Source organism: Salmo salar, chromosome ssa03 (assembly GCF_905237065.1).
Source record: "Salmo salar chromosome ssa03, Ssal_v3.1, whole genome shotgun sequence".
Taxonomy (NCBI): domain Eukaryota; kingdom Metazoa; phylum Chordata; class Actinopteri; order Salmoniformes; family Salmonidae; genus Salmo; species Salmo salar.
This window is the reverse complement of record NC_059444.1, coordinates 51245187-51265379: the sequence shown is the minus strand read 5'-3', so window position 1 is coordinate 51265379 and position 20193 is coordinate 51245187. Positions and strand designations below refer to the sequence as shown.

Genomic DNA, 20193 nt, shown 5'->3' with positions numbered 1-20193 from the left:
AGGGTTGTATGTTAGTCCCATCACTCCACAATACAATACACACAACAACACAATAATTCAATAATGATAATTCAACACCCCCGAAAACCTTTTTTTATACTGTAGGTCGATGAGCAAGTCACTCAACCCCAAATATACCCCTCCCACCAGGAGTTACCTCAGTTACACATTAGTTCCTACCTGGTGTGGTGTAGAAAAAGCCAATGTGATCACTGATCTGAAGGACGTGCCAAAGCTGGCCATCACATCAGACGGGTGGACCAACCTCTGTCAGGACCACTATCTCACTGCTACAGTGCACTACACAAGCCAGGGCCATGTAAAACAGAAGGTCCTCCACACCAGGGCAGTGCACAAATCTCAAACTGGCGAAGTAGTGGCAGAGGAGATCTCAGACATTCTGGAAGAGTTTTAGATAGAGCCGAGCAAGATTATAGCTGTGACTGTTGATAATGCTGGCAATATGGATGTTGCCATCAAGAGGTCTACACATTCTAAAAATAGGATGCTTTGCGCACACATTGAATCTGGCAGTGCAGAAAATCTACAAAATGACTTCCATTGATAAATGGAAAAATCCAAATCCAAGCAGTGGTCATGTGGTTCAAGAGATCCTCGATGTCCAAAGCAGTAGTTCCTTGGCAAGATGCCAGTTCAATCTATTATAGTATTATTTTGAAATTTCCACATTTAACAATTTAATTCAATATTGAAGTGTGCGGTAATTAAATGTATGTTCTTTTTTGTTGTTGTTTCAGGTCTTCCGCAACATTCACTCATCCTTGATGTCAAGGCCAGATGGAACTCGCTCTATCTAATGATAGAGAGGTTCATGGAGCAGTATCCAGCGATCCAAGCAGCAGCCTTGGACCACGACTGTGAAAAGCAATGACCAAGGACAACCTGGACCGTCTGAAGGACGAGGACTTCCGTAAGGCTGAGGAGTTTGTCCAGCTCATGAGAATCCTCTATACATCCACACTGTGTGTGTCATGTGAAAAGAATGCCCCCTGTGGACAGATCATACCCATCCTCCAAAAACTGGAAGAGCACTTCACTGTGAAGCATGAAGATATGTTTGTGGCAACCATCAAAGAGAAGGTCGTTTGTTTTACATTTCCATCATCACAACATTAGAGTCTATAATAGTGATTTGTTCAAAACATTGCTGTTTCTTTTGCTGTAAATAATTGTTTATTTTACATTTTAGAAAATAAATGGTAATTCTGTTCTTAACATGTTTCATTTTTTGTTGTTGTAAAAAATAACAAAAAGAACCGATAAGAATACCGTTAAAGTAGTACCGGTAAGAGTAGTAATACCGTTAAAATCTTAATGATACCCATCCATACTCGATACCACAACCAGTTACAAAACAGCACATGATGACACACAGGAATGGCAGGCTATTGCAGAGCCTGGCTACCTGATTATGCTGTAGTCACTCAGCCACTCTCTGATCTCATTCACGGCCACAAGATGGCGATGAATGATAAGATAAAGTGGACACCAGAAGGACTGCAGGCACTGGACAAATTGAAACAGTTGCGTACCTCTTCTCCTTGTTTGGGATTGCCAGATCAGTCTAAACCATTTAATCTGTTTGTTTGCGAGAAAAATGGTTTCAATGCATCTGTCCTCACTCAGGACAATGGTGGGAAGCAACAGCTTGTTGCTTACTATTCTAAAAGACTTTACAGTGTGATAAGAGGGTTGGTATGTTGCCTCAGGGCTGTAGCGGCTGCTACAGAAGCAGTGTTAGCTTGTGCTAACATTGTTGCAATATGCTCATTAACCATTCAACTTCCTCATGCTGTCCATGCTCTTATTTCACGGCACGAACCACCCATCTCAGTCCAGCATGGCTCCTGCATTATCAGAATGTGTTGTTGGCAACGTCTCATGTGACTCTTAAACGTTGTACTGTTCTTAACCCTGCTACTCTTTTGCTAACTTACGATGATGGGGAACCACACGCTCTGATGTGCCTTTACTGAATGCTGACCTGGAGCTGTTTGTTGATGGCTCAACCCCCAAAAGTCACCACAGGGCATTGGTGGCCTACGCAGTCACTACTGCTGTAGATACTTTAGAGAGTGCAAATCTGCCGTCTTATCTGTCAGCTCAGGCTGCAGAATTGTTTGCACTGACTAGGGCGCACTGACTATTCTAGCTAAGGATAAAACTGTTACCATTTATACTGTTAGCAGATATGCGTTTTGGTTGGTGCATGATTTTGGATCATTGTGGCAGCATCGTGGGTTCCTTACTTCATCTGGTAAGATGATTTCACATTCTAAACTGATTGCAAACCTGTTGGAAGCCATTCTCTTGTTGGAACCTGTTGGAAGCCTACATACATTTCTGTCTGCAAGTGTCAAGCTTACACTAATGCATCTGACCCTGTCTCTAAAGAGAATGCTATGGCTGATATGGCTGCAAAAGCAGCTGCCATGGTTTCACTTCCTGTTTCTGCTGCTTATGTTTATGTTTTCATTACAGGATGTTTCTGATCTGCAATCAGGTGCACGGCCTGCCTACCTATTTATTCATGTATTGATTGAACTCCCTTAACACCTCCCTCCATTGAATTATACCTGACACACCCATCACTGCCCTGACTTTGGTGCATGAGTGGCATCTTTTCCTGAGGCTTTGCTGTAGATTACTAACATGCTATGTTTTGAGTGGTAGGCCATTGTATTTACCTATGCAATGCTTACATTAATGCATTTTCCTTCTGTATCTTAATGTAGCTTTTTTTTGTCAATCCATCTCTCGTTTTGTACTTGTTCTCTCCCTCAATCCCCCCATCTCACTCTCTCTCACCCTCTCCCACTTTCTCTCTGTCACACTCTCCATCCCTCCCTTTTTCTCCATCTGTCAGATCAATAAGAAGACTGGTCTGCCCATGATCAACTTGTATACAGACAGAGAGACAGGGAAGCTGAAGGTCGAGGCCACCGTGTCCTTTGACTGCCAAAGCTGCCATCGACTGGTTTGATGGTGAGGGGATTACCTGTGGAGAAACTGCTGTTTAAAAAAAATAGATGAGTGAAACTTTAAGCGTAGTCTCTGATTGTTTTATTTTTCTTATGGGTTTGTTTACTCTTTTAGTCACCGAAGAGAATAGGTATAGTCACTGATTTTCACTTGTTTCCCTTCATATTTGTGTTTTGTAAATATTATATAATATTTTATTGTTTTCTCCGTTGCAGGGAAGGACTTCAAAGGGAACCCCATCGAGGTGTCCTTTGCGACCCACAGGGCGGACTTCGGTGTAGGCCGGGGTGGCGGCGGTAGCGGCATAAGAGATGGACGAGGAGGTGAGGCAGAGTTTGGTGGTGGAGTAGGTCATTATAGGGTTGGGTCAATTCCACTTCATTTCAGTCCACGTAGGATATGGATTGAGGATTTTCCTATTCATTCATTAGAATTTCACAATTCATTAATTAGAATTTCACAATTAATTTCCTAAATTGGGAACTGTTCCAGCAAATCTGCTTGCTCTTCACAATCGCTAGCGAGGATTAATAACGTTTCTAAATGTTAAAACAGAGTGGCGGGATTGTTGTTCATTGACCCAGCTGTGGTCCGTAACTTAATTTGAGAATTCAAGGGTTGGGTATAACCCCCTTAGGTTCTCGAGAGCTAAGTATTATAGTGCCTGTCCTGTATTTTCTAACCCCCTGTACCCTCTGTCTCTGTAGGGCCGATGGGTCGTGGCTGGTTTGGAGGTGGTAGAAGTGGTGGTGGTTTCTCTGGCGACAATGGTGGCCGTGGCAATGGAGGACAGCAGAGAGCTGGAGGCTGGAAGTGTTCCAACCCGTAAGTCAGGGCTGAGGAGTGTGTATATTTTGGGGACGAGGATGGGAGTGAGCTGCTAGTTATGATGGTGTGTGTCTGAGATTCTCTGTCTCTTTCCTTTCAGGGTGTGTGGGAACCTGAACTTTTCGTGGAGGAATGAGTGTAACCAGTGCAAGTCCTCCAAACCAGAGGGGGCTGGAGGTGGCATGTCTCCTATGGATGGTCAGGCTGAAACCAACGTTCTGCACTGGCTTTTAGACTTCAGCCTAACGTTTTAGTCTCTAGTCTAGCGTTTTAGCCTTTAGGCCAGCATTTTAGCCTTTAGGCCAGCATTTTAACCTTGTGTTTTAGCCTTTTTAGCTCAGTGGCTGACTACTGCTCAGGGGCAGCTTTGTTGCTAACTCGACTGATACACGCTCACACAAAGGGAGCAGCTTAATGGTTATCGAAAGTCTGTGTACAGATAATTATTTGATTATGTGCTAACAAAGAGTAATGGATGAGGTGTAGCCTGCCTTTTATAGCAGGCCATGTTAGCCTAGTGCCTGAGGGCACAGTTAAACTGGATGTAGCCCGTAGCTCTGTGTTAACTAGGTTTAATGACATTTTCACCCTTTTTTTCTGTCCCTCTCTGTGTCTCCCTCCTGTACTCCCACGCTATGACTTATTAATATACACTATATATTCAAAAGTATGTGGATACCCTTTCAAATGAGTGGAGTTGTCTATTTCTGCCACACCCGTTTCTGACAGGTGTATAAGATCGAGCACACAGCAATGCAATCTCCACAGATCAACATTGGCAGTAGAATGCCCTTAATGAAGAGCTCAGTGACTTTCAACGTGGCACCGTCATAGGATGCCACCTTTCCAACAAGTCAGTTCGTCAAATTTCTGCCCTGCTAGAGCTGCCCGGTCAACTGTAAGTGCTGTTATTGTGAAGTGGAAACGTGTAGGAGCAGCAACGGCCACACAAGCTCACAGAACGGGACCGCCAAGTGCTGAAGCGCGTAAAAATAATCTGTCCTCGTTTGTAACACTCGCTACCGAGTTCCAAACTACCTCTGGAAGCAACGTCAGGCCAATAACTGTTTGTCGGGAGCTTCATGAAATGGGTTTCCATGGCCGAGCAGCCGTTCACTTTACAGTTGGCGCTATACATTAAGGCAGGTAGCGTTCTCCTGGCATCCGCCGGATGGGATGAATTGGAACGCCGACTGCGAGCCTGGCATAATCGCCCAACATCAGTGCCCAACCTGACTGCTCTTGTGGCTGAATGAAAGCAAGTCCCCCACAGCAATTTTCCAACATTAAGTGAAAAGCCTTCCCCAGAATAGTGGAGGCTGTTATAGCAGTAAAGGGGGACCAACTCCATATTAATACCCATGATTTTGGAATGAGATTTTCGACAAGCAGGTGTCCACATACTTTATGTATTTGTATACAAACACTCTGGTCCATACACACATAAACAAACCTATACAAATACCAGACTAGCACTCAAGTACATACCACTCCATTGTTTTTACCCATCTCACACGCCACATTTCAGAATACCCTACAATTGGACACACTAGTGCACGTGTCAAACTCTTTCCACGGAGCGCGGAGTGTCTGCGGGTTTTCACTCCTCCCTTGTACTTGATAGTAAAGAATTTCCCTCAACTAGGTCTTAATTTTTGTTTCCTGTACTCCCACCCTTGATTGATGTAATTGTGTCACAAACTCCTTATTGTCATTTGTATTGCTTGCTGCTTTGTAATGCAGGGTCCGCCTTGCAAAAGAGACCTTGGTCTCAATGGGACTTCTCCTGCTTAAATAAAGGTTAAGTAAAGAAATAAAAACAATGTAATTGTAAACTAGCACGGTATAGCCACAAAACATGGTTAAAAATAGAATGTTGATATTATAGGTCGGTCCTTGTAGCCATAGCGTTGTCTGTGAATTTGAGTGATTACATTTCTCCAGCCCCATCTTTGATTTTTACCCAAACGGTGGTGGGGTGTCCCTTGGTTACTTTTTAAACCCCTTTAACAACGTGACAAATGTCTTTCTGTTGTAGGGGTGAACACAGACAGGACCGCAGAGACAGGCCCTACTAGACCAATGCCACTCCAAGCTGGGACTAGTTCTCCATCCTGCTCCTCCTCTCCACACCACCTCTCCTACTTTCCTCTAGGACCCACCGCCCAACTCCCTCCCAAACCCTCCTTTTATACAGCGTTACAAGTTGTTACTTTGACCATGTTTCTTGACTGTTTTGACAGATGTGACTCCTACACACACACACACTCTCTTGCACACTCCCCATATTCCCCACTACCTCCAAAGTTTGGTTAACTTGGTTTTATTTGTTCTTCAAGAGCTCTTTACATTTGTTGCTGTCTTTTGAGTTGTTTTGGAATCTTAATGTTTTGCTTTTAAAATTAAAGTATTTATAAAACCAAACGTTTTGCTTTAGATTTGAGTGGAGGTTCAGGCATCGAACAATACCTCAGCACAATGATGAAGGGACTATTTCAAACTTTGTGTTGTAAGTTGATACACAAGATCTTACACCACTCAAATATGTCTATGGTAATACTGACTGTCTCATCATATCACCTGGGCTGGAGCTAAAACACTACAGGGAGAAGAAGCTACCACTCACGTTGATGTTGAATTATTAACCTTGGTTAATTGTGAAACTGTGTAAACACACACAAGTATGTGTTGTTTGATTTTTGACGATGTTGCTGCAATAGCTTACGCCAGAGCCTTCTATTAGGAATAAAGGGCTCTCTGGCCTACACAGGTGTGTCCACTCTTCACAGTTGATCTTTGAATACCTAACTTGTTTGTTAACCACAATTGAGGAAATGGGACACGTTTCCCACCAACTCAAAACTTGCTATCAGAAATGAGCAAACGTATAAAATGATGCAAATATTTGAGTGGCTGAATCATGATTATAAGTGCAGTATCATAATCATTGTAATCATCTGCGACCTGAATGACACTGAATGGCACACACATCACCAAAACTGTCTTATCCATCTCTCCATTGTTACAGCCTGGATATACTAAGATCACCCATGACAATGGGATGCATAGTGGAATGAGTATTATACGTGTGTATTGCAACAGTGTGTTGTAAACAAGAGAAACTGACATATAAAAAACATTTTGGACAAGTTGATGTGGACAAAACTATATCCGTGCAGTTTTACATGGACATTTGGGGGGTGTTGGAAAGGCTGTGAATCATTTCTGATTAAATGTTTGTTAACACACATTCCATTATGTCGATTGCATCAACTGTCTGTGGCCCAACTCAGTCCTTCAAATGCTAGGATGAGTTTGCACTTTCAGGCCATAATGAGCTGTAGTATTCTTATCCTGTGTATTTGTGTTTATTTCCGTGTCCCCTGGCGTGTACGTATGGAGGATTATTAGAGGCATGGGTAGATAAACACATAGGGCCAGTTCACCAAGGCAAAGAAAGGTTTGCATTCCTTACATTGTCACGGCTTTCGTGTGAATATACAGTACTGGATGTACTTGATTCATTTAACCAAGTGGTTTTGAGCGCTGATGAGAACATTACTCTGGAAGTTGGCCATTATGACTTGATGAAGCCACAGGAAGCAGAATAGACAAATACACTAGCATAGGAACATGAAGGAGTTTGACTCCGGCATAAAGGCCACAGGACCGTTGGAGTTAAAAGATGAATTATGGTTAATAAATCATGTTTGGTGAAAGGCCCCCATATACTTTGTGTACCTTGGTCAGACATTGTGTACCTTGGTTGGTGGTGGTGGTGGAACCGCCTACTGTCATTTAAAAGTGCTTCATGGTGATTCTTCAAAGGATATCGCTAGCAACTTTATTTGCATTTTTATATTACACTTAACAAAAATATAAAAGCAACATGTAAAGTGTTGTTCCCATGTTTCATGAGCTGAAGTAAAATATCCCAGAAATGTGTCATATGCACAAAAAGCTTATTTCTAACAAATGTTGTGCACAAATTTGTTTACATCCGTGTTAGTGAACATTTCTCCTATATCAAGATAATCCATCCACCAGACATGATCATTACACAGGTGCACCTTGTGCAGGGGGACAATAAAAGGCCATTTTAAAATGTGCAGTTTTGTCACACAACACAATGCTAAAGATGTCTCAATTTTGGAGGGAGCGTGCAATTGGCATGCTGACGTCAGGAATGTCCACCAGAGCTGTTGCCAGAAAATGTCATGTTAATTTATCTACCGTAAGCCGCCTCCGACGTCATTTTAGAGAATTTGGCAGTACATGCAATCGGCCTCACAACCGCAAACCACGTGTAACCATGCCAGCCCAGGACCTCCACATCCGACTTCTTCACTTGCGGGATCATCTGAGGGGAGGAGGGGGGGGGCTTAAGCTACGGACAAGCTACGGACAACAAACATAATAGCATTTTATTGATGGCAGATTGAATGCACAGAGGTACCATGATGAGGTTCTGAGGCCCATTGAGGCCATTCATCCGCCACCATCACCTCAAGTTTCAGCATGATCATGCATGGCCCCCATGTCACAAGGGTCTGTACACAATTCCTGGAAGCTGAAAATGTCCCAGTTCTTCCATGGCCTGTATACTCATCAGACATGTCACCCATTGAGCACGTTTGGGATGCTCTGGATCGATGTGTACGACAGCGTGTTCCAGTTCCTGCCAAATCCAGCAACTTCGCATAGCGGTCGAAGAGGAATGGGACAACATTCCACAGGCCACAATCAACAGCCTGATCAACTCAATGCAAAGGAGATGTGATGTGATGCATGAGGCAAATAATGGTCACACCAGATACTGACAGGTTTTCTGATCCTCCCCCTACCTTTATTTTAAGGTATCTATGACCAACAGATGCATATCTGTGTTCCCAGTCATGTGACATCCATAGATTAGGGCCTAATGAATGTATTTCAATTGACTGATTTCCTTATACAGGTATGAACTGTAACTCAGTAAAATCTTTGAAATTGTTGAATGCTGCGTTTATATTTTTGTAGCAGAGGAAATTAGGGGTTGGGCTATAAATACTGGTGTGACAGAGGAATAAGGAAAAAATAAAGACACTTCTTCGAAAAGGTCTCTGACCTAAACATTGATAGTAAATGTGCAGAGGTAAAAATTGTGTGTGTGTGGGAGTTATCAGAATTTTTTTCTACAATGTACATTTTGGGTCTAACTGCAACACGAAAGGAAAGCATGGTAGCGTGCGTTTTAACACTTCACCTCAGGAAAGGAATAGTGGACTTCTGTTCATCTCCTTCACTTCATGATTTGTTAAGGGATTTAAAGGGGATGGGTGAGACCGTAACATATTCAGGTTGGCTGGAAGTGTGACACAAGGATGAGGCCCATCTCAATTCAGTTCACTCACCATAATAAATCACTATTTCTAAATCAGCGAATTGCCTATGGTATTGTGACATGTACAGTACACTTCGTATGTGTAGAAGGGTGGCTGTCTCAAACTCAAATAATATTAAGTCACACCTAGTGCTCAGAACAAACACTAAGTACCGATACATGTATGTTTACATTTGTCAGCAAGTACTTTGAGAGGGAAATAAAGAGGGTCAAAGACAAACAATATGTGTTTGTGGATCAGTCTCTGGAGAACATAATGGACAAACAGGAATGCTGCAGGGCCAGGTGCTGTTTCCTCCTTCAGGTTTCATCCCATCACAACCTTTAGGTAATGTCGTCCATCAATACAGTGCCTTGCACAGTTGTAACATTTTGCTGCCTTAAAATGAAATCCTAAAAGGGATTACATTAGATTTCTTTTTTATTAATATAAAATTAAAAAACGAAGGTGATTGCTTATGTCTTCACACCCCACATCTGATTAAATGACAGCAATTTCAAATGTAAATGTTTTACATGCAGATGTCATATTACTGTAATGAAATCAAATTTTATTTGTCACATGTGCCAAATACAACAGGTGTAGACCTTACAGTGAAATGCTTACAAGCCCTTAGCCAACAATGCAGTTTTAAGAAAAATACCTAAAAAACAAGAAATGAAAGTAACAAATAATTAAAGAGTAGCAGTAAAACAACAATAGCGAGGCTATATAGAGTGGGTCAATGTGCGGGGGCACCGGTTAGTTGAGATAATATGTACACATAGGTAGTTATTAAAGTGACTATGCATAGATAATAACAGAGAGTAGCAGCAGTGTGGGGGGGGTTGAAGGGTTGACGGGCATAAAAAGGGATGGGTGAGAACACAACATATTCAGGTTGGCTGGATTTGTGACACAAGGATGAGGCCCATCTCAAATCAGTTCACTCACCATATTAAATCACTATTCCGAAATCAGTGAATTGCCTATTATTTCCAATGATAATATTGTCAATTCGTCAATTGAATTTCCAATTAATTCCCTGAATAAAACATCCCCAATGCTGGTATTGTGACATGTACAGTACACTTCATATGTGTAGAATGGTGGCTGTCTCAAACTCAAATAATACCAACACGCCTAGTTCTCGGAACAAAAGCTAGTTCTACTGGTAGGGGAATCTTTAAATACATTTGTCAGCAAGTAATTTGAGAAGGAAACAAAGAGGGTCAAATAAAAACAATGTGTTTATATGGCTCAGTCACAAGACAGACAGGAATGCTGCAGGGCCAGGTGCTTTTTCCTCCTTCAGGTTTCATCCTATCACAAGTCTTCTGTCAATAGAGTGCTTTGCACAGCTGTCACATTTTGCTGCTGTCACAGTGGTCATAGGAAGGAGCGGACCAAAGTGCAGCGTGTGTGTCATTCCACATTTTATTTTCACTGTGAAACTATGCAATACATACACATAAACTAAAGAACAAAAAACAACAAACCGTGACGCAGAGGTGAAACATACACTAACTCAAAAACAATCTCCCACAAACCCAGGTGGGAAAAACACCTACTTAAGTATGATCTCCAATTAGAGACAACAATGACCAACTGCCTCTAATTGGAGATCATCCCAAACAAAACCCAACATAGAAATACAAAACTAGAACATGACAACATAGAAAAACTAAACTAGAAAACACCCCTGTCACACCCTGACCTACTCTACCATAGGAAATAACAGCTTTCTATGGTCAGGACGTGACAGCTGCTTTAAAATTAAATCTAAAAAGGGATGACATTAGCTTTTTTTCCTAACAGATCTACACAGCCTGCTCCACATTTTTAAAGTGAAAGAAAAAGTTGAAATGTTGTAAAAACAAAGATAATTGCATATGTCTTCACATCCCAGAGTTGTATACTTGGTGGAAGCACCTTTGGCAGAAATTACAACTGAAATTATTTTTTACTAATATTCTGCCAACTCTTTGGGCAACATACTTTTGGTCGTGCAGTGTATGTGGACTCCTGCTCGTCAAACATCTAATTCCAAAATCATGGGCATTAATATGGAGTTGGTCCCCCTTTGCTGCTCTGACAGACAGGCTTTCCACTAGATGTTGGAACATTTCTGCGGGGACTTGCTTCCATTCAGCCACAAGAGCATTAGTGGGGTCGGGCACTGATGTTTGGCGATTAGGCCTGGCTCGCAGTCGGCGTTCCAATTCATCCCAAGGGAGTTCGATGGGGTTGAGGTCAGGGCTCTGTGCAGGCCAGTTGTTCTTCCACACCAATCTTGACAAACCATTTTTGTATGGACCTCGCTTTGTGCACGGGGGAATTGTCATGCTAAAACGGGAAAGCCATCCTTAAACAAAGTTGGAAGCACAGAATCATCTAGAATGTCATTGCATGCTGTAGCGTTAAGATTTCTCTCCACTGGAACTAATGGGCACAGCCCGAAACATGAAAAACGTCCCCAGACCATTTTTCCTCCTCCACCAAACTTTACAGTTGGCACTATGCATTGGGGCAGGTAGCGTTCTCCTGACATCCGCCAAACCCAGATAGTGAAGCGTGACTCCTCACTCCAGAGAACACGTTTCCACTGCTCCAGAGTCCATTGGCTGTGAACAGTTCTTGTGTTGATGTTGCTTCTAGAGGCAGTTTGCAACTCGGTAGTGAGTTTTGCAACCAAGGCCAGGTGATTTTTACGCACTATGTGCTTCAGGGAAGAGAGAAAGAGGAGAGTGGGAGGAGAGAGAACAGGTGTTTCCGGGTATATGTATGTCTCAGGTTTCAGTGTGGGAGAGGAAGATAGATAAAGGGGAGGAGTGAAGGCAGGGTGGAGTATAAAAGTATGAACACTCAACAGGACAGGCTGTAGTGGCGGGCATTGAAACGATGGAAGTCTCCAAAGTGCTCTGTTTGGTGACTCTACTAGTTGCTCTCTTTTCAAAAGGTAAGAGACGAGATTCCTGTTATTCCACTGCTTTCCTTTTATTGACTGGTGAATGGAGTCAATGAGTTGGTCAGGTTTAGAATTTTATTGGTGGTGGGCTATATGGGCCGTATTGACTATTTATAGAATACAGGCATAGCCGATTACACTGTTTTGGGCCTTGAGGGAGGTCCTGTGCCTAATTTAAGGCAGAAGGTTCACATTTGTCAAATATTTGTCTAAGACGTGAATGTATGTTGTGTGAGCGAGGTATAACGTGTGTCCTTAAAGACATTTATCAGTCTAAAGTGGAGCCTCATGGCAACATAACTTAATTACACTGCAAAAGGGTCAGTGTGTTTTAGGGTTTGTGGACCAGTTGAACTTATACATCTAATTTCTAAGCCATAAGGAAGTGAAGGGGGTGTTAGCCCAAGTTGTCACAGCCGGCCGTGACCGGGAGCTCCCAAGGGCGGTGCACAATTGGCCCAGCGTCATCCGGGCTAGGGGAGGGTATAGGCCAGCTGGGGTTTTTCTTTGACCGTGTTTGCCTCCGACACATTGGTTCCCACAATTGTCTATCGGTATTAATTTAAGGTTAATTTAGGCTTTAAGTTAGCAGTGTGATTAAGGTTAGGTTTGAAATTGTAGAAATAGGCAGGGTTTATGACTTTGGCTGTGTAAACTAGTGTTAACCAGACATATTGGAGCGGGTGACTTCTGGGTTAGCGAGCAGTGTGGATATGAAGCATCCTGACGAGAAAATGGGGGACAACATAATACAAACTAGGCAGCCAGACGAATCCCCTTCAGGACTATATTTTGCATGAGAATTTGCATCTGTGAACAGCCTGAGAGAAAAATCTAAAGCACTGTCAAGAAGAGACGTCTCTATTCTAAAGACCTATTTGTAAATTGAAACATGAACCACATCTGCGGCCTGTGTGACTGTGGTTTGTTCTTAGATCTAATACAGCTGTAAATCCAGTATCAACGCGCCTGTAAAATGATTGACACTTGGTGCCCCTGTTTGTGCCACTGGACCTGACGTGAAAAAGATGCACCTTAATTAGGCCTATCAGTCTTTCACTGGTGTGTGTGTGTGTGTGTGCGTGTGCGTGTGTGTGATTGCCTTCTGAAGTGTTTGGAGAGTTGCGCAAGACCATTGAATGGCTTTTTAACACTAGTTCAATTAGCATGTAAAGGAAATGTTGTGCCATCAGCTGATAATGACATATTCCATCTTAATGGAAACTTGAGTCACCAATGCAATGCTCGTCTGTACTTGTCTTAAGGGCAGAGTACAGGGAAGAAATTGATGTTCTAAAGTGTATGAACATTGGTCGTGTTTGTCGTCACAAAAAACAGTTGGATGGAATAGAATATTTTATATGTTCATTATGTAATGCAATGAACTTGTAGAAACAAAAATCAGTTTGTAGATAAGTCTGATTTGTTTGTTTACCTCTATGTTGTATACATTCATTAAAAAACATTACCTGATTTTAAGTTAGTGGGTGGGGACTGAATGTGAAGCCAGCCAGTCAACCTGACAGTCACGCCCATAGAGCACCCAGAGGTAGGGTGCTCCTTTAGCTTCACTGGTCTGAAAAGACAGGAGGTGAAAGTGTTATGACAGACGTTTAGCAGTGGGCTTAATTTCTCCTGTCCAGTTCTTTTAGATTAGCTCAAATAAAGGAACGTAGATGAGGAGAGGAAGCCTCTTTACACCATTGATTTGTCACATACAGAGAAGATTCAAAACAACAGTGGAGGCAAGAGAATGGTGATTGGGTGAACTATCCTGTTTAGACAAGTCTTAGAATGAATTATAAAACATGACCAAGTATTCTTTCATGGGAAATCCCCATACAGTCATACAGCAATGATGACTGTTTGTTGTGACCACATTGCTTTCTTTGAATGATTGTGCATTTTATTTTGTTCTTTGTTTCCTGATGAGCCTGTTTTTCTTTAGCTCTCCTCTAAAGATGCAGTATATATTTCCTCATCCTCTATCTTATTCATAAGGCTTTGGTCCCCAAAATATATTTATCTAGTATTAGTACATTAGTATTAGTATAACAATATCTTAGTAATTCTGAGAGTAATCTATTCTCCTAGGTTGTTTCAATAGGTAATGTGCTAATTAGTGTTAACTACATTCTGGACAATGTTAAGTGGACAGCAGTATTAGGTAACATACACAGTGATGAAAGACATTTTGATTGATGGCGTTTGGTTTAACAATCCAGACTCATAATAAGAAAACAGATGAAATAGTTTGTTCAGAGGAAAAGTCTGTATGGACACCAGAAACAGACAGACAGACAGACAGACAGACAGACAGACAGTATGTTTCTACTATAAAACCAATGGGGTGAAAAGAGTTATGAATTACATGTTTGCCCACAGTGTGCCAAAACCAAACTGTTCAACTGTTTTCTGCTTCTCCTGTTTTTCAGTGTCTCACTCTCAGTTGGATGGTAAGTCCCCTCCTTTTTCAATCAAATGTCTGTTATTTTCCTAATTGAATGACTTAACCATGCTCCTATTCACTGACTAACTAGTGAGCTTTAATCTATTCACTTCCTGTGTGTTATATTTTGTAATCCCTCGCCCATCTGTGTCTTTGTTAGTGTGTGGAATCTCTCCTCTCAACACTAGGATCGTGGGGGGTCAGGATGCTCGTCCAGGGAGTTGGCCATGGCAGGCCAGTCTGCAGAAATCTGGCAGACATTTTTGTGGGGGATCCCTTATTAACAAAGAGTGGGTGCTGACTGCTGCTCACTGCTTTCCCAGGTGAGGACCCATAAAATAAACGACTTAATTCAATCAAATCTGTATTGTAGTATTTCTACAAACTGTCATAATAATAATAGATTTAGATTTTCATGTGATCACATAAAACCACAATGTTTTTTTGGGACAGTAAACAGACTTTCCTCCCCATCATGTTTTCAAAATGAGATGTGGGAAGTTAAGGGAAGCAGTTTGTAAATAATGATAATATTCAAATATTGCTGAAGTGGGTGCTACAGGCCCTTCAAACATTTAATACAATTCTAACTTGAAACTCTCATTTTCTCAGCACCAGTACATCAAATTTGCTGGTCTACCTGGGTCGTCAGAACCAGCAGGGCTCCAACCCTAATGAAGTGAGCCTTACGGTCACTCAGATCATCTGCCACCCCAACTACATCCGTAGTACCAGTGACAACGACATGTGTCTGTTGAAGCTCTCCTCCTCCGTGACTTTTACCAACTACATCCGGCCAGTCTGCCTAGCTGCACAAGGCAGCTCCTTCTATGCTGGCACTACTAGCTGGGTCACAGGCTGGGGCACCCTCAGCAGTGAAGGATGTGAGTCCACAGATATAGCTTGTTTTAACTACTACTGATAATGGATCAGAATTATGAGAGGTCTTGTGTATGTTGAGGAAGCCCTTTTTCTTATGGGGTTGAAAGTCTCCTCAGTGTCCCTGCCCTCACCACAGACTAGAGCTGGGCGATATGGACAAAAATGTATACCGCAATAAATTACCTGAATTGATGCGATAACGATAAATGGAACGATAAGTTTAACATTCATGTGCCCCAGTTTTTTTGATTAGCCTTTAAACTAATACTAGTTTTATTGTTGTAGCTATCAATTGTCCCATTAACAATCACCCATATTAGCAAACTGATTTCATTTCAAACTTCACATTGTCTAGTATGAGCTACTTATCGTAGTGAAGAATATCAGCAATGCCTGTGATAAGTGGATGGTGACTACATTTTCGGTTTATCATCCCAGCTGTACCACAGATCCTACAGGAGGTGGATGTGCCTGTAGTGGGAAACAGGCAGTGTAACTGTAATTATGGAGTTGGCACCATCACTGACAACATGATCTGTGCTGGTCTATCAGCAGGAGGAAAGGATTCCTGTCAGGTAAAATCTCTTGGGTGTCCTATTTGTTTATTACAGTGTCAGTCAATTACACATTGAGCCAATTCTCCGAAAACAGGTTATACCTAATCCTAGACTAAAAATAATTTTCAATAGAGATTCCCCATTTGAAAATAATTATTTGTCTGAGACTAGGCTTCATCTGGGAAACCAACCCATTATATTTCATAATCCTGTGACAATTCAATCCCAGTGACACTGTAAATCTGTCTATGCATAGGGGGACTCAGGAGGTCCGCTTGTGAGCAAACAGGGTACTCGCTGGATCCAGTCTGGCGTTGTAAGTTTTGGCAACAGCTGTGCTCTGGCAAATTTCCCTGGTGTGTACGCCAGAGTTTCCCAGTACCAGACCTGGATCAACAGCCAGATTACCAGTGCCCAACCAGGCTTCATCACCTTCTCATCCAATGGGACTGACTCTGACCTCAGTGTCACCTGCACTGCTCTGCCATTAGTCAGAATCACCACCCCCCCCCCTACAACCACACCCGCACGTACGTACCTATAGTCTATCTTGTGCATATGACTAAACATTGATGTGAATCTCTACCTCTGTGATAAATCTGACTACTGGATTACTCCCTTTTATTTGTCTCTCAAACTTGTATCTGTCTCTCCCTCTGCAGCTGTGGTGTGTGGCAGCGCTAGCCCCTCTTTGAACTCCCGTATTGGTGGGGGAAGCTCGTTGGCGACAGCAGGCTTGTGGCCCTGGATAGCCAGCCTACAGAAAAACGGAGCACACGTCTGCGGGGGCACGTTAGTGGCGGTGGACTCTGTCATGAGCGACGCTAGCTGCTTCTCCAGGTAAGTTAACTCTACCTGTATTTCAAAGGGGAGAGCAAGTAGTTAAGTGCCGGATTAAAATGTCAGTCATGACATATTCTAAGGAAATCTAGTCATATAACCTACATTTAGATTTTTGAAGGTGCCATTACATTAACATTTAGTGACACTTTCCTTTTCAACCCTCATGCAAAAGGTTAACCAAGGTTAATTAGTCCGATGTAGGAAATCCATACAGTCCTTGTGCTAGTGAAAATCATTTTAGGGACATGGGAACAACACTTTACATGTTGGGTTTATATTTTTGTTCAGTATACATAACCCATACATGTCACATTCATAAGCAGTACATATGAATTTAATTCATACTTATGTTAAGTAAGAAAATGTCAACTTGCTACAATCATAATTGCATTCAAAATGATGACAACATTCATACTAAAGAGTTAGATGCACTATGCCGAAATCGCACCACCATTTGTCTAACTTCAGTTTATGTGATAAAACAAGCAGTCATTGTGTAGAGAATCATTGTACATTCTAAACCACTGTGAAATATATTTTCCATAACCAAAAATATTGTATATTCAGCTGTTTGAAGCTGGTGTAAAAAACTGAAAGTAAAAGATGCAAAACTTCAGAACAGGAACCATAGAAATAGCATACATACAACGTATCTACCACTTCTTAGACTTGCTTTCGACGGGAATGAAATTTCTATGCGAATTTGGTCGGTCGCCCAAAAAGTAGTATATTGTATGACAGGTGTCTACCTAGGGAATAACACATTCTTCATAACACATACATAACCCCTACATATCACATTTATAGGCAGTACATAAGCATTTCTAAACACTAAACACAACTCATTCCATCTCTCCAGCCAGCCCAATGCCTCTCAATGGACCGTGATCCTGGGTCGTCTGAAGCAAAACGGCTCCAACCCTAACGAGGTAACCCTGAATGTCATCAACATCACCATGAGCAACTTGACGGGCAACAACGTGGCCATCCTCCGACTGGCCAGCAAACCCAAGTTGTCAAACTACATCCAGCCTATCTGTTTGGACCAGGGAACCAGCACCTTCAGCACAGGGACTAAGTGCTGGGTGGCTGGCTGGGGCACTGGCCAGGGTGGGGGTGAGTGGATGGACAACTGTCTTTGTGTGTTTCTTAGAAATGTGCCTGTTCAGTAACAAGCTCTATAGATCTGAAAGAATTGGAAAAGCAATGGAAGTACTGTTGGTCCACCTTTCCTTTGATAGGATAGGTGGGAATTTCAACATATTGCTTACACCCTATCCAGGCCTCTCAGATGTACACACATGCCTAGGGTAGGGGCTGGCTAGGGATTGTTTCCGGAAAGATACGACCTTAGGAGTGTGGGTGGGTGTGTGTGTATTGGTATGATAAGTAATAAACTCTCTCTTTGTCCTCAGCTGAGCAAGTCCTGCAGGAGTTCCAGACCTCTGTGGTGGAATGCGTGAATGTTTCGTCTACGGAAAACATTTGCACCGAACCTGTGACACTACTGCAGGTACGGCACAGTTGATCTATAAATCTGTCTTACTATTTTGCACATAACAGTATGACCATATTAACCCATGTTTTTCTCTGCTTCTCTCCCCATAGGGTGATGTGGGTGGTCCTCTGATGTGTAAGCAGGGCAACTCATGGTTTCAGACTGCTGTGTTGACTGTCGATAGCAGCAACACCACAAGCAGCAACACCACCAGCACTAACAGCACTAGCAAAGCACGATTGAGCCGGAGTCCTCGCGCCTCCCCCAACCAAGTCTTCACCAAAACCTCCCACTTTAAGGACTTCCTGACTTCCACATTGGGAACCTTACTATTCCCCGCCACAACCATTACTCCCACGACCCCCTCAGCTTCCCTGGCCCACTCCTCCTTCTCTCTCTTCCTTGTCCTCCTCTTCTCACTCTCCTCTGTCCTCCTGTTGGGCTGGGATTGACGCTAAGCAACTCCATGGCAACCATTGACAAGCCCTTTCTGTAACTTCCAACCAATCAAAAGTCTATTTTTCTAGCAATTAATCAATTTCTGGCAGTGACTGGCAGTGTCAAAGCCAGGATTGCAACGTTGAATTCAGGGAGCCTTCATCTCCAGTCACTTGAATTATGAATGTTTACAATTTCCCCTTTGTTTTTCTTTACTATGTCAAATCCAATCAGTAATATATATTTTTGCTTTTTTTGTATCAGTAACATTTTCTGGACAATATTTGTTGACTCAAGCACAGCACTGTTTAAGTTGCAATATGCAAAATGTTCTGTTCAAAGCTGTCTGGGCATGTGTAACAGTGTTACATATTAATATCCAGATGAATATGACTGTAGTAGCACACTTGACTTTCTCCAAAGATTATAGTAGTCTATTCTACAGTATCTGTGAGCCAAAATGGCAAGTAGCCAACATGCACTGAACTATAAGATAGTCATACTGCACTTTACTGGACATGTGTCATGGATTATTATATACTTAACAAATCACAATGTTATGATCGTTTTAACAAAACTTGTTCTAAATGAATTGAAGAATGGAATCCAAAATGCTGCCTGTCGGAAGGTATATTTTGTGTTTCATCATGTTTCTAACTAAGCTTTGAATATAATTGTGTGTTTTAACAATTATCTCTACCCTATGTAAGCAGGGTAATACTTTATTTTGTGTACAGAAATGTAAATGATAAATTACAATTTTTTTATGTTCATGTTCTGAAAGCATTTAGCTAAGATATTTTGCTTTACTTCAAGAACCTGCTCTATGCAGGAAGTAGTCCTAAATGTCAGTGGTGAATTAACACAATTCCATTAAAAAAAAAGTTTCTGTAAAACAGTCAAATGAGTAAATAAATGTATATTTGCTTTGTGTGCCTTTGTCTAGTCAACTGTTTATATTTTTTTCTACAATCAAAATTGATAATGTATCATATTTTCCTATAATACTATTCTCATATCATTTCTTGTAGGGTTGCAAAATTCCACAAACTTTCCCAAAATTCCTACCCTGGCTGATGTAATTCAGACAGACTACAAAATGGTTTTCCAGAAATCCTGGTTGTAATTCCAGGAATATTTTTGTGTGGGGGATCACAAAATTGGGAGTCCTCCAACCAGAGTCCTATAAATCTACCATAATTATCCACACTAATCATGGAATTGTAATGACAACTGTCCAATTGTCATGAACTGTGCACCAAGTTTAAACTGCGACGTACAGTATGGTCTGCATTCCATAATGATTCAAATAGGCTACATGTCCCAAAGTATTACCCAACCTGTAATACGTCGGCTTAATATGA

At 41.9% G+C, this 20193-nt stretch overlaps 1 protein-coding gene and 1 long non-coding RNA gene across 2 annotated transcripts; both read left to right on the top strand.

Annotated features, from left to right (window-relative positions):
* The first annotated feature begins 1889 nt into the window (after positions 1-1889).
* On the top strand, positions 1890-3975 carry LOC106600732 (uncharacterized). Its single transcript, XR_001327889.2, has 5 exons — positions 1890-2278; positions 2888-3006; positions 3219-3326; positions 3711-3828; positions 3932-3975. It is a non-coding gene; the product is annotated as an uncharacterized lncRNA (long non-coding RNA).
* An 8063-nt stretch (positions 3976-12038) lies between these two features.
* On the top strand, positions 12039-19762 carry LOC106600702 (transmembrane protease serine 9). Its single transcript, XM_014192267.2, has 10 exons — positions 12039-12153; positions 14598-14618; positions 14772-14934; positions 15224-15495; positions 15932-16068; positions 16307-16580; positions 16713-16890; positions 17753-18009; positions 18309-18406; positions 18502-19762. The coding sequence occupies exons 1-10, from the start codon at positions 12096-12098 to the stop codon at positions 18841-18843; spliced, it is 1800 nt and encodes a 599-aa protein (XP_014047742.1). The 5' UTR covers positions 12039-12095; the 3' UTR covers positions 18844-19762.
* Positions 19763-20193: the final 431 nt, after the last annotated feature.

Bases quoted from the DNA above. Each gene is read 5' to 3' on its own strand.
- LOC106600702 (XM_014192267.2), top strand. From the start codon at position 12,096: ATGGAAGTCTCCAAAGTGCTCTGTTTGGTGACTCTACTAGTTGCTCTC. The intron at 14,935-15,223 runs GTGAGGACCCAT...TCATTTTCTCAG, and splicing joins GCTGCTCACTGCTTTCCCAG to CACCAGTACATCAAATTTGC. The intron at 18,407-18,501 runs GTACGGCACAGT...CTCTCCCCATAG, and splicing joins AACCTGTGACACTACTGCAG to GGTGATGTGGGTGGTCCTCT.